General features: G+C 39.6%; 1 protein-coding gene across 7 annotated transcripts in view; it reads right to left on the reverse strand.

Annotated features, from left to right (window-relative positions):
* The window catches only part of ARHGAP42 (Rho GTPase activating protein 42), a 343,088-nt gene that overhangs the window by 25,776 nt on the left and 303,606 nt on the right, over window positions 1-13,706 (reverse strand). For all 7 annotated transcript variants that reach the window (XM_081545986.1, XM_081545985.1, XM_081545990.1 and 4 more), the window contains 5 exons: window positions 9,965-10,027; window positions 8,732-8,806; window positions 7,953-8,037; window positions 7,285-7,343; window positions 4,510-4,615 (listed from right to left, as the gene is read on the reverse strand). In XM_081545986.1, coding sequence (XP_081402112.1) covers window positions 4,510-4,615; window positions 7,285-7,343; window positions 7,953-8,037; window positions 8,732-8,806; window positions 9,965-10,027 — 388 coding nt within the window. The remainder of the gene's footprint in view (window positions 1-4,509; window positions 4,616-7,284; window positions 7,344-7,952; window positions 8,038-8,731; window positions 8,807-9,964; window positions 10,028-13,706) is intronic.

The following is a 13,706-nucleotide window of genomic DNA, read 5'->3' on the forward strand; positions in this document are numbered from 1 at the left end:
TAAGATTAATATGAAGCTCACTGGGAATAAATTTAGAGATCATAAAAAAACTGCTCTATTTTGAAAATGAAGTTGATAACCACATTCTTTGGAGAAGGCAATGGCACCCCACTCCAGTACTCTTGCCTGGAAAATCCCATGGATGGAGGAGCCTGGTAGGCAGCAGTCCATGGGGTCGCTAAGAGTCGGACACGACTGAGCGACTTCACTTTCACTTTTCCCTTTCATGCACTGGAGAAGGAAATGGCAACCCACTCCAGTATTTTTGCCTGGAGAATCCCAGGGACGGCGCAGCCTTGTGGGCTGCCGTCTATGGGGTCGCACAGAGTCGGACACGACTGAAGTGACTTAGCAGCAGCAGCAGCCGCAACCACATTCTTTGGAAGATGAAATAATTTGATCACTATATTCCTCTTCACTGAATTTCCCTTCTGCTGGGCTAGTCCGCTGATATAGATTCTTATCATCCCATGTTTCAGCCAGTTCTGCACCCCACTCCCTCCACTTGTATATGAAGTACACTCTGAACTGCACTTTTAAATACTTAAAGTTTAAGTCATAGAGGAGACCACATAAGGCCTTGTCTTAAAGACAATGCATTCTCAGAAAGAAATCAATGATTTATACCATGTTTCAGAGCTGGTTACTGGAGACTTGTAATCAGTCACTGGTCCTTTAGGCCAGTGAGCAATCTGGGTCATTGATTTTAAATTCTCCTAAGTCAATAAGGTGGCCAGGGACCAAGATTGTTATCAGTTGCTACTTGTTTACTTAAGTAAACTACTAATGCCCATCTGGATGAAGCACAAGTTGCAATCATGATTGCTGGGAGAAATATCAACAATCTCAGATATGCAGATGACATCACTCTAACAGCACAAAGTAAAGAGGAACTAAAGGGCCTCTTGATGAGGGTGAAAGAGGAAAGTGAAAAAAGCTGGCTTGAAACTCAATATTCAAAAAACTAAGATCATGGCATCTGGTCCCATCATTTAATGGCAAATAGAAGGGGAAAAAGTGGAAGGGATGACAGATTTTCTTTTCCTGGGCTCCAAAATCACTGTGGACGGTGACTGCAGCCATGAAATTAAAGGACACTTGCTCCTTGGAAGGTAAGTTATGACAAATCTAGACAGCATATTAAAAACCAGAGACACTACTTCGCCCGCAAAGGTCCATATAGTCAAAGCTATGGTTTTTCCAGTAGTCATGTATAGATATGAGTTGGACCATAAAGAAGGCTGAGCACTGAAGAATTTATGCTTTCAAACTGTGCTGTTGGAGAAGACTCTTGAGGATCCTTTGGACTGCAAGGAGATCAAACCAGTCCATCCTAAAGGAAATCAATTGTGAATATTCATTGGAAGGACTGATGCTGAAGCTCAAGCTCCAATACTTTGGCCACCTGATGTGAAGAGCCAACTCACTGGAAAAGACCCTGATGCTGGGAAAGATTAAAGGCAAAAGGACAAAAGGAGAAGGAGGCAGCAGAGGATGAGATGGCTTGATACCATCACTGACTCAACAGACAAGAATTTGAGCAAACTCTGGGAGACAGTGAACACAGAGCAAAGAGTTGGACCTGACTTGGTGAATAAACAAGAAGAAGAATTAAGTAAGTCATTGGTGATGTGAGCACACATTCTACTGCTGCTGCTCAGAGGAGATTGACATTTTTAGGTTCAGCCAGGAATGGTGGTGAAGGTTGGGCAGAAGAATTTTCAGTACTCTTTAGTGGCTAGATATACTCCTTCTATTTCCTATATTACAGTCACAATTAAAGGTGAAGCTTGTGTTCATCTAACATTCTGGATAATTAAGGAAAAATATTTTATGTGACACTCATGCAGCTTTTAAAGTGTATTTTAAAAGGCTTTGCTAAAAAATTAGCTTGAATGTAGCAAGAGAATGCCCACTAAATGTTGTATGGTTAAGTTTCAAGAAAAGGACACACAACTCAAAAACATAATTCAAGACTATGTAATTCAGACCAAGGATAGTGAGTCCCTTCTCATTAGCTAAATGCCAACAAGGGCAATCGTTAACAATGAACTTGAAATGAAATCATTCCTAGTGGATATCCTTCTTATTTCAAGGAGGGCCAACTTATATTATCTTAAACCCTGCAAGTTAAGATGATACTGATTAATACAGAGCACAGTTTCAAATGTGCATGGCTCAAATTAGCATAAATTTGGCTACTACTTGTAGCAAACAAGGAAGGACTAATCATTTGACTGTGAATTGTGGTACTTCAAGCTGGTTTTAGAAAAGGCAGAGGAACCAGAGATCAAATTGCCAATATCCGCTGGATCATCGAAAAAGCAAGAGAGTTCCAGAAAAACATCTATTTCTGCTTTATTGACTATGCCAAAGCCTTTGACTGTGTGGATCACAATGAACTGTGGAAAATTCTGAAAGAGATGGGAATACCAGACCATCTGACCTGTCTCTTGAGAAACCTGTATGCAGGTCAGGAAGCAACAGTTCGAACTGGACATGAACAACAGACTGGTTCCAAATAGGAAAAGGAGTAGGTCAAGGCTGTATATTGTCACCCTGCTTGTTTAACTTCTATGCAGAGTACATCATGAGAAACGCTGGGCTGGAAGAAACACAAGCTGGAATCAAGATTGCCGGGAGAAATATCAATAATCTCAGATATGTGGATGACACCACCCTTATGGCAGAAAGTGAAGAAGAACTAAAGAGCCTCTTAATGAAAGTGAAAGAGGAGAGTGAAAAAGTTGGCTTAAAGCTCAACATTCAGAAAACTAAGATCATGGCATCTGGTCCCATCACTTCATGGGAAATAGATGGGGAAACAGTGGAAACAGTGTCAGACTTTAATTTTTTAGGCTCCAAAATCACTGCTGATGGTGACTGCAGCCATGAAATTAAAAGACACTTTCTCCTTGGAAGGAAGGTTATGGCCAACCTAGATAGCATATTTAAAAGCAGAGACATTACTTTGCCAACAAAAGTCCGTCTAGTCAAGGTTATGGTTTTTCCAGTGGTCATGTATGGATGTGAGAGTTGGACGGTGAAGAAAGCTGAGTGCTGCAGAATTGATGCTTTTGAACTGTGGTGTTGGAGAAGACTTTTGAGAGTCCCTTGGACTGCAAGGAGATCCAATCAATCCATCCTAAAAGAGATCAATCCTGGGTGTTCATTGGAAGGACTAATGTTGAAGCTGAAACTCCAATACTTTGGACACCTCATGCAAAGAGTTGACTCATTGGAAAAGACCCTAATGCTGAGTAGGATTGGGGGCAGGAGGAGAAGGGGACGACAGAGGATGCGATGGTTGGATGGCATCACCGACTCGATGGACATGGGTTTGGGTAGACTCCGGGAGTTGGTGATGGACAGAGAGGCCTGGCGTGCTGCAATTCATGGGGTCGTAAAGAGTCGGACGCGACTGAGCAACTGAACTGAAATGAACTGTGGTACTCATTAAGACAAAAACTGTTCCCATTTGTAAATGAGACTATAGGGAATTCTTAAGTAAGTTTAAAACCTGAATTTGGACTTTTGTTTCTAGCAGCATGGTAGCTGAACTGAAATCTCTGAATTAAATATGTGTGTGTGTGTATGTGTGTATGTGTGTGACTCAAGATAGATCTGTTATGGGTAATGTTATATATCAAATTTGCTAGGCTGCAGTACCCCAATATTAGGTCAAACATAATTCTAGATGTTTTTGTGAAGGCATTTTTAGATGACATTAACATTTAAATCAGTAGGCTTTGAGTGAAGCAGACTACTGTCCATTACCTGGGTGGGCCTCATCTAAACATTAGTTTAGGGTCTTAAGAGAAAAAGACTGAGGTCCCTGAGGAAGAAGGTATTCTGCCTCTAGACTGCCTGGATTTGGACCACAATATCAACTTCTCTGGGTCTCCAGGCTGGCTTGAAATCAGCCTCCACAATTCTGCAGCCAATTCCTTGCAACCAATCAGTCTCTCTTACATAAATATGTATGTATACATAGACACACAGACAACAACCTATTAGTTCTGTTCTCTGACAAAACTTGATTAATACAATATTTATCAAAATTTTTAAATACATAAGAGTCAAAAAGATCTTCAGAAACCAACAGACAACAGGAATCTGGGGAAGGAAGCTAATATTCCAGTGGCATGTTGACCTGGTAGAACCTGGTGACCCTAGTGAAACAGAGACCTGGTCTGCAAACTTTAGGCTTACAGTGCATCTAAAAGAACCGGGAAAGAACTGTATATTCCTTCTTATATTTTTAACTTGACATTCCATCATAAGTATAACTTGCAAGGATATAATTATTTGCATGTCATAAACAAATACACATACACACACACATAGATTATAACTTAAAAACAGACTGCCACATCATTTCTCAAGCAGTTTCAATGGACTCTGATTATAGTAGCAAAGTTACAGCTCTATCACCCCCTTTAAAAGACATGAATATATTTAAGTTTAACAGATAAACAAGTAAGTGAGCAATCTAAGTCAGAGAATTACTTGACCAGGTGCTTTATTAAGATGTCCAGCATCTCTCTGTTTTTCTCTGGCAACTTGTGCACCAATGCATGTACGGCCTCCACCCGGTAGTTTTGGTCATCAGATTCTGTAACATAAAAAAAGGTTGCAAATATTTAAATTCTAATTATATAAACATTAATAATTTAAACATCATAACCACTTCCATCTGTCATGGCTTATAAGCACTGCTTCACATGGTAAATATTATCACTATCATCTCCTAAGGCTTAGAGTCACTGGGTAACTTGTCCATGATCTGCATTCACTAAGCAGAGAAGAACTCAGTTCTATCTAACCTAGACCTACGCTCTTAGCCTCGGAGCTGTATACTTCTATACAGCCATAACTCATTTCCTCCTTTGGTTTTGTTACAAAAGGAGAGAATAAAACTTTTAATAACATGAGTGATGGCAGCAGTTGTTACAAATGGTCTAATGTGCCAGACGCCACAATACGCTTTATCACATTGAAACCTCTGAGTGACTCTATCAGACCAGAGGAAGGAGGCATTCTTTTCTAAATTTTATAGATTAAAAGATGGCAAAGAGTTATTCTTCTCAGGTGTCAGGATAATTGTACAACCAAAGGCCTAGTAGATTTTAAGCCCATGCTGACCACGGTAAATCTGAAAAAAAAAAAAGTCATCTCAAACAGATCCAGTCTGCAAGGAGAAAGCCAAGATGCTGACACATTGGCTACAGAAACTTGTAATGCTTCAGAAAAAGGAATCTATTTAATAGACTCTTACTACGATAAGCAAATTCTAGGGTGACTGCCCACCCTGCCAAGCCCTTTCTCCAGAAAGTGCCCACCACACAGGGTTTATGATGAGATCTTCATCTCTTCTGGGCACAGCTGTCTGCACACGAAGTGAGGAAAGGGCCTGGTTTGTGTTGGGCTAAACATGAAAGTATCTCCCAGTAGTTGGAATCGAGACACCAAAACTCTGATCTGCCTGCTGGATCCGTGCAAAGGCAGACCATGTAAAACAAGGCAGATCATCACCAAATGTGCTCCCAAGTGAAGGAAAATCTGTCTGCAAATGAGGTAGATATGCAGCAGAGAACAAAAATGACAGACATCCAAAAAGCTTGGAGGGTGGATGAGAAACATCTATTTCCAACTTTGCAGTTCCTGGGTGCAGGCCACGGTAGGCAGGACCCATTCTCTGCCAAGGAGTTCTGACAGACTCCCCTTAGTCTCTGAGTAACTTCTCCTTTCTTCCTGAGCTAAATTTCTCTTGTTTGAAGCCAAATGATACCTATTTCTATTATCCTTGACCCAGACAGAAGATGGATTCTTATACATAAGATATGCTTTAATTATCGTGGTAGTGAATAATATGATCACTATTTGCCACAAAAGTGAAGAAAAAAAATCTTGTGACCAAATATTTGCATCAAAACCACCAGCTCATTGAGCCATTCTAGCTAACTGGATCAAACACCATTTGTTATAAGACGAATTTCTTGTAACGAAGTGTTCTAGGTAGAGTCAAACAATCTGGCTTGTAGTCTTGATACTACTATGAATTTACTAGTGTCCTTGGACAAAGTCACTTGCCCCTCTGGGTCCTGATTTCCTTGTTAATAAAATGAGGTTGGATTATATACTTTCTAAGGTCTTGTTCTTACAAGGACAGATTTCTATAAAGAGGAAGTAGAGTGCAGAGTCTCAGGAGAAAGCTAAGTGGTATAGATGTTCATGAGATCATGTGGTCAGTCATGTATGCAGGGCTGCAAACCAATGTCATTCAGCTTTATTTGACACATTTAGCAGTAGATAACACCTCCTGTGACATTACAATGTGTGGTAATAAACTAATGCAGTTGATTTCTTTCTTGGATTGTGAAAAATACTCTTATTACATTCATATCTCATATATCTTAACAATGAAATGCCAACTCTTAACTGTTACAACTTGAGACTGGCTCAGATGGTGATGTGGCCCTTGAGCCCAACGTTTTACACAATTCTAACTGCTCAGGTTACATGACTGCCACTGGCTCCCTCCTCTGCTCCCCATAATTTTGAATTAAACCTGTTTATTCATATAACATTAAGGCAGTCACAGATCTAAAGACACAATATAGATATCTCATGAGTTTGTGAGTGTGTGTGTGCTCAGTCGTGTCTGACTCTTTGTGACCCCATGGACTGTAGCCTGCCAGGCTCCTCTGTCCATGGAATTTTCCAGGCAAGCATACTGGAGTGGGTTGCCATTCCCTTCTCCAAGGGATCTTCCTGACCCAGGGATTGAACCTGAGTCTCCTACACTGGCAGGCAGACCCTTTACCACTGCACCATCTGATCATCATCAATAAATACAATAAGAGAGAAAAGGTGTTGTTGCCAAAAATAGCTGACTCTTTCTCCATATTTAGGAACAAAGCCTGTGAGCACAGTGGAGGCAGGGGCATAACTGATTGCACCTCTTTATGGTCTTGTTTATTTAACCATGAAGTCACTCTTGTAAGAACTGACATTCATTAATCAAGGAAAATGTAACTCGAGTAATTCCTCACAGCCCTTTCTAATCACACCATACATGCCGCCCCAATGAGTCTTACTAAGTAACACAGTATTTTAGTTCATTCTGTGACTCTCGTAACCATACTGTAAACTATTAAGTATGAGAATGGCAATTTCTTAAGCCATAGGTAGGAAAATGTTAACTAGCAGGTTTAAACTTACAACCTCCGACACAGCATAAAACCACATCAATTACAATGCACCCAATGGAAATGTACTTACTAACAGCAACAATAAAATCTTTGTGTAATTTGTAAGTCATCAGCGGTTCTGCAAGGCACCTGCAAGAGAGAATGAAGCAGGTTTCAGAAGAGCAGCTCTCTTTGGATTTCCCCTGAACTTTCAGTGCTTCTGTGAGAACTGGGTGACTGAATGTCTAATCAAGTCCTACCAGGGAGTCCACAGGTAGCTCAAAAATGCAGACCTCAAAGATACCAATGTCCTGAGCACTTCTTGCTGCCACTGTATTAAAATGGGAGAGGCTGGGGGAATTATTTTTAATACTTTGTGAGAACTACTCGACTACAGGAACAAAATCCCTCTCAGATATGGGGGCAATGGTTTCTCTTTTTTTTTAAATTTCCAATTCAACTTGTGATGTTTTATAAAAAAATATACGAAGACCTGCATCTGAATCTAATACGAAATAGAAATTATTATTTAGCACTCATAAACTATCGCAGCCTTTTAAGTTTACTGTTTGAAACAAGCACATATAAATTCCAGAACACTGAATGTAACTGTGACCAGTCTGAGCTAACCCACCTCAAGTGAACGAGCTGTGCTAAGGAGGGAAGAGCACCCCGTGGGGCTCCCTGGGGTCCACGGTGCCTGCCCACAGGGGTGACCGAGAGACCACAGCAGAGTGGGAGGAGGCAGGCCCACCTCACCTGAGGTAGTTTTTCAGTCCACTTGTTATTGTCTTATTATCCCACAGTTCAATATCAATGTCCATGTCAGGAGGGGATTTGGGAGCTGAAAAGAATTAAAGTAAGATGTTTAAACTGTGCAAGTCAAAATATCACGAGCACTGTTAAGAAGATGGATGCAAACAAAAGTAGGTCAAAGAGAGAGGCATGTATTTCTTAGAAGGCCAGTGAGTTAACTTTAGGATTGTTGTTTGCCTGAGTTGGTGCAAAGCTCATTCTGACACTGAACCGCAAAGATTTCTTATGGAACATAGTTCCTCAAATCAGATGTTTGCTAACTGCTAACATCGCAGCACACTTCCCACATGCTGGGCGTGCTTCTCAGTGCTTTACATGGATTAACATACCAAATTCTTATCATTCAATGAGACTCCTTCTATAAATGAGGAGAAGGCACAGAGAGGTTAAGCTAATTACCTAAGGTCACAGAACTTTAAACTGGCTGAGTTAAGATTCCAGTTCAGGCCATCTGAATCCCAGCACCCATAAATCTTACTATACCTCTAGCTAACCAAAGAACACTTGAGGAAAAAGTCGATATTAGAAAAAGAGCCCCTTTACAAATTCTGATTGGTCATCTATAATAATGGACATTAAAAATGAATACAAATATTAATTTTAGATATAAAGTCGAAATACTCAAAGACAAGCAATAATCTATATCTCAAAAAAACCTATGGTTTGAATTTTCTATAAGAATGTAAAAGTTAAGTAAGTAACGGGCTGCAGCCAAAACTTACAAAATGTGGTATTCATGAGTTTCTGAACTTTGGAATTCACTCCTCCTATTCGGTAGAGACCTAAAATGGTGATGCCTAGTGAGAAGGAAAAAAGTCACAAGAAAACGGCATAAGACACAACTTCCAAGTACATAATGTTAAAAACTCAGATATATGCCTACATAAAATCTAGAAGGTATGCATCCAATTTTACAGTCTAACTTTAGCAAACCTACCCTGGAAATACACATCAGACATATATTTCTTAGAGCAGACAATGAACAGTAATTTGAAAGTCTATGAAGAGCTTCAAAATGGCAAAGTACAGCTGTCTATTCACCACTACCTGAATATAAAAAACCACCCAAGATGAGAAAGAATGATCAGTATTTCTCATATTATGCTTCCTCAATCACGGAGTCCTATGTGTTGAACAGGTGGATGGAATTGCTAGCTTCACTTTAAAGCTGAGGATGGGATTGACATATATACACTTCTACATAAAAAAAGATATCTAATAAGGACTTACTATACAACATAGGGAATTCTACTAAATACTCCATAGTTGTCTATTTGGGTTAAGAATCTAAAATGGGGTAGATATATGTATATGTAAAACTGATTCAGTCTGCTATACATCTGAAACTAACACAATATTGTAAATCAACTATACCCCAATAAAAATTAAAAAGAAATACAGGTGAGAAGACAGACTCAGAGATTTTAAGGAAACGACTTGACTTGTCAAAACTTAAGTGGCAGCACCAAACTTTGAATCTAAGTTTAGGGAATTTCAAAGCCCAATAGGAAGTTTTGCTTTAGCTAAGTTTTCCTGGAAATAAAAGGCAACTATTGTGGACTTCAGGACAGAGGTCATGACTAGAATGAAGACAGGTGCTGAATTTGTGACGGTGACAAAAATCACTGTGCGATATAATGCAGGGAAGGCGGAGAGTTGAATTCAAACTCCTTGGGAATCTTACTTCCAACAGCTTGGTAAAAAATAATAATATTGGTCCATCAAAGTAAAGTGAGGCTATATCATGAAACTTCATGAAAAAGAAGTACGTTTGTAGTATGATTTTGGCAAACTGAAGTTCAGAGTACAGCTATTTATATGTTTGTATAATTTATAAGTCATGTTTCTTAAAATTAAGCTCCTACTGACAACAAAGGACATCCTGATTTCTAAGCAGTTTCTTTGTAAGAAGGGACCACACAACAGCAACGGTGTACCCATCAGGCAAGACTGACCTCTCGTTTCCACGGCTTGAATGCATTTTCTCACAAAGTTGAACCCTGCTTCATTTAAGTACACTGCAAATAAAAGAAAACCATATGAAGTGTTTATGATGAACTAACATTACTGCTTCAGTTGGCTCTGTTGTTCCATGGCTTGATGGCACACAGGCTGTTACTAAATTTATCAAATATTTTGATTAGCATCTGATTTTTTATTTGGGGGTAGAAGTGAAAGAGGGAGATTCATATTCACCAATGTTTATGTTAACTTGCTTCATTAGAAACACAGATCTTTCACAGAAAGTAATATGTAAAATTGAACCCATCCGTGTTCCCTAAAATTAGCATTATCCTTTACTATATATTTTTCTGGATGACAGAAGCAAATACAATAAAAATAAACTTTTACTGTGTGTTATTAATTATATTACAAAGCTATTCCTGTACTCTTCCCATGAGATTCCCCAAAGAACATTAGAGGCACAGACAAAGCACTGCAATCGGAAGGTGATTTACCAGGTTGCTGAAAACTTTTATTTTTTTGTTCTAAGGTCTAGAGCCACATTTTAACTCAGGTCTCCTAAATTCTACGTTCTATTCTATTTCATTTCATATCATATTCAAAATAGTTCAAAATAGGCATAGTAAGTCCACTAAAAATCCTCTCAAAGATTCTCCATTATGAAACTGCACTTTATTTTCATTGCTTTTTGACAGATTTTCTCAAGGTTTAGAGGTCAAATCAAATTAGACTACTTGTTTAAAGAGAAAGGATTTAAAAATACCAAATAATATCCCACAGGGAAAATTCAAGAAGTTTTGATATTATAATGCAAACTTTTACCAAATATAGTGAATATATGATATCTCTTAATATTCCCAGATAATAATTTATGAAGACAAAGACAAACCATTAAAAAATTAAAACTGGTTTCCATTTAAAGATGGTGGATTAAACACATACATGCAACAACACAGATCCACAAAAAACACATATCAAAAAATTAGGCTAAAAACAGGTGCCAGGAAAGATGAAAGACTTTGAAGAAATCCTAGGCATAGAAAATCACCAAAACTGAACTGACTGAAAGGTTTGAGAAATCTGAGATGAGAAACGAGAAATTGAAAAACTAGAGGTACTACACTGAGGTATCACATCACACCGATCAGAATGGCCATCACACACACACACAAACAAAACAAATAACAAATGTTGGCTAGGATGTGGGAAAAAAGAGAACCCTTGTACACTGTTGGTGGGAATATGGATTGGTGCAGCCAGAGTGAAAAACAGTGTACAGGTTTCTCAAAAAAGTCAAAAATAGAACAACCATATAACCCAGCAATTCTACTCCGGGATGTATTAAAAAAAATCCAAAACACAAAACACTTATTCTAAAAGATACACGCTGATGTATGGCAAAAACCATCATAATATCGTAAAGTAATTGTCAAGATGTGAAAGAATAAACTAATAACCAAAATAATGGCCAAAATAACCATGCATTTTTGCTTTATTGCCTTTGAACATCCTTTGCTATTGCCTGAACCAGTATACGGAGGTTCCGTGATAGAGGTAACACTCAGCTTTGCTTAGAGCCAGGTGAACCTGGGGCTGGATCTCAACTCTCATGCTTTATGATGGAAGCATGCCTATGAACCTTTATAAATGCTATCCTTTCATCTAAAAATGAGGGAAATTAACACTACATGTCTTAAAGGGGTGCAGTAAGATGAAGACAGAACCATATGAAGCATAGAAGAGCAGCAAATGGAATAAATGTAATTAGATTCTAGACTCCTTCTTTATGTGCTCCTGTGCACACATCACCGAGGAACAGAAGAAACGATAAAAACAAAAAAAGAGCCAGCCACTAGTGACAAGCAGAAGAAAGAGACAATAGTTACTCTCCCACTTAGCAACTGTATTACTGGGGACAGTTTTAATTCTTTCTCTACCTCATTTTCCTCTTCCATAAAATAAGGATAATAGTAATACTGTCTTCATAGGGCTATTCCCAGATGAACTATGTTAACATTTGCAAATCTCCTAGAATAGTACTTAGAATATAGTGCTACAGAGTGTTGGTTCTTATCATCATCATCACTGTTATTGACTAGAGGAGAATGTAAAATTTACATATGCAAATCACACAAACATGGTATTCTCTGGGCAGGGTTGAAGTGACTGGGGCTTGAGCATTACTCTTCAAAGAGGCATCAGCTCAGTTCAGTGGCTCAGTCGTGTTCGACTCTTTGTGACCCCATGGACTGAAGTACGCCAGGCTTCCCTGTCCATCACCAACTCCAGGAGCTTACTCAATCTCATGGCTATTGAGTCAGTGATGCAATCCAACCATCTCATTCTCTGTTGTCCCCTTCTCCTCCTGCCTTCGATCTTTCCCAACATCGGGGTCTTTTCCAAGCAGTCAGCTCTTCGCATCAGGTGGCCAAAGTATTGGAGTTTCAGCTTCAGCATCAGTCCTTCCAATGAACACTCAGGACTGATTTCCTTTAGGATGGACTGGTTGGATCTCCTTGCAGTCCAATGGACTCTCAAGAGTCTTCTCCAACACAACAGTTCAAAAGCATCAATTATTTGGTGCTCAGCTTTCATTATGGTCCAACTCTCACATCCATACATGACCACTGGAAAAACCATAGCCTTGACTAGATGGACCTTTGTTGGTAAAGTAACATCTCTGCTTTTTAATATGCTGTCTAGGCTGGTTGGAGAAGGCAATGGCATCCCACTCCAGTACTCTTGCCTGGAAAATTCCATGGACGGAGGAGCCTGGCAGGCTGCAGTCCACGGGGTCGCTAAGAGTCGGACATGACTGAGCGTCTTCACTTTCACTTTTCCCTTTCATGCACTGGACAAGGAAATGGCAACTCACTCCAGTGTTCTTGCCTGGAGAATCCTAGGCATGGCGGAGCCTGGTGGGCTGCCGTCTATGGGGTCGCACAGAGTCGGACACGACTGAAGCGACTTAGCAGCAGCAGCAGCTAGGCTGGTCATAGCTTTCCTTCCAAGGAGCAAGTGTCTTTTAGTTTCATGGGTGCCGTCACCACCTGCAGTGATTTTGGAGCCGAAGAAAATAAAGTCTTTCACTTGGTTCCATTGTTTTCCCATTTATTTGCCATGAAGTGAGGAGACCAGATGCCATGATCTTAGTTTTTTTGAATCTTGAGTTTTAAGCCAGCTTTTTCACTCTCTTCTTTTACTTTCATCAAGAGGCTCTTTAGTTCCTCCTTGCTTTCTGCTATAAGAGTGGTGACATCTGGTATCTGAGGTTATTGATATTTCTCCTACAATCTTGATTTCGGCTTGTGCTTCATTCAGCCTGGCATTTCACATGACGGACTCTGCATATAAGTTAAATTAGCAGGTGACAATATACAGCCTTGATGAATTCCATTCCCAGTTTGGAACCAGTCTGTTTTTCCATGTTCAGTTCTAACTGTTGCTGCTTGACCTGCATATAGATGTCTTAGGAGGCAGGTAAGGTGGTCTGGTATTTCCATCTCTTTCAGAATTTTCCACAGTTTGTTGTGATCTACACAGTCAAAGGTTTTGGCGTAATCAATAAGCAGAAGTAGATGTTTTTCTGGATTCTCTTGCATTTTCGATGATCCAATGGATGTTGGCAATTTGGTCTCTGGTTTCTCTGCCTTTTCTAAATCCAGCTTGGACATTTGGAAGTTCACAGTGCATGTGCTCTTGAAGCCTGATTTGGAGAATTTTGAGCGTTAC

Source organism: Giraffa tippelskirchi, chromosome 11 (genome assembly GCF_054371585.1).
Source record: "Giraffa tippelskirchi isolate mGirTip1 chromosome 11, T2T-mGirTip1v1.2.pri, whole genome shotgun sequence".
In the NCBI taxonomy this organism is placed as follows: domain Eukaryota; kingdom Metazoa; phylum Chordata; class Mammalia; order Artiodactyla; family Giraffidae; genus Giraffa; species Giraffa tippelskirchi.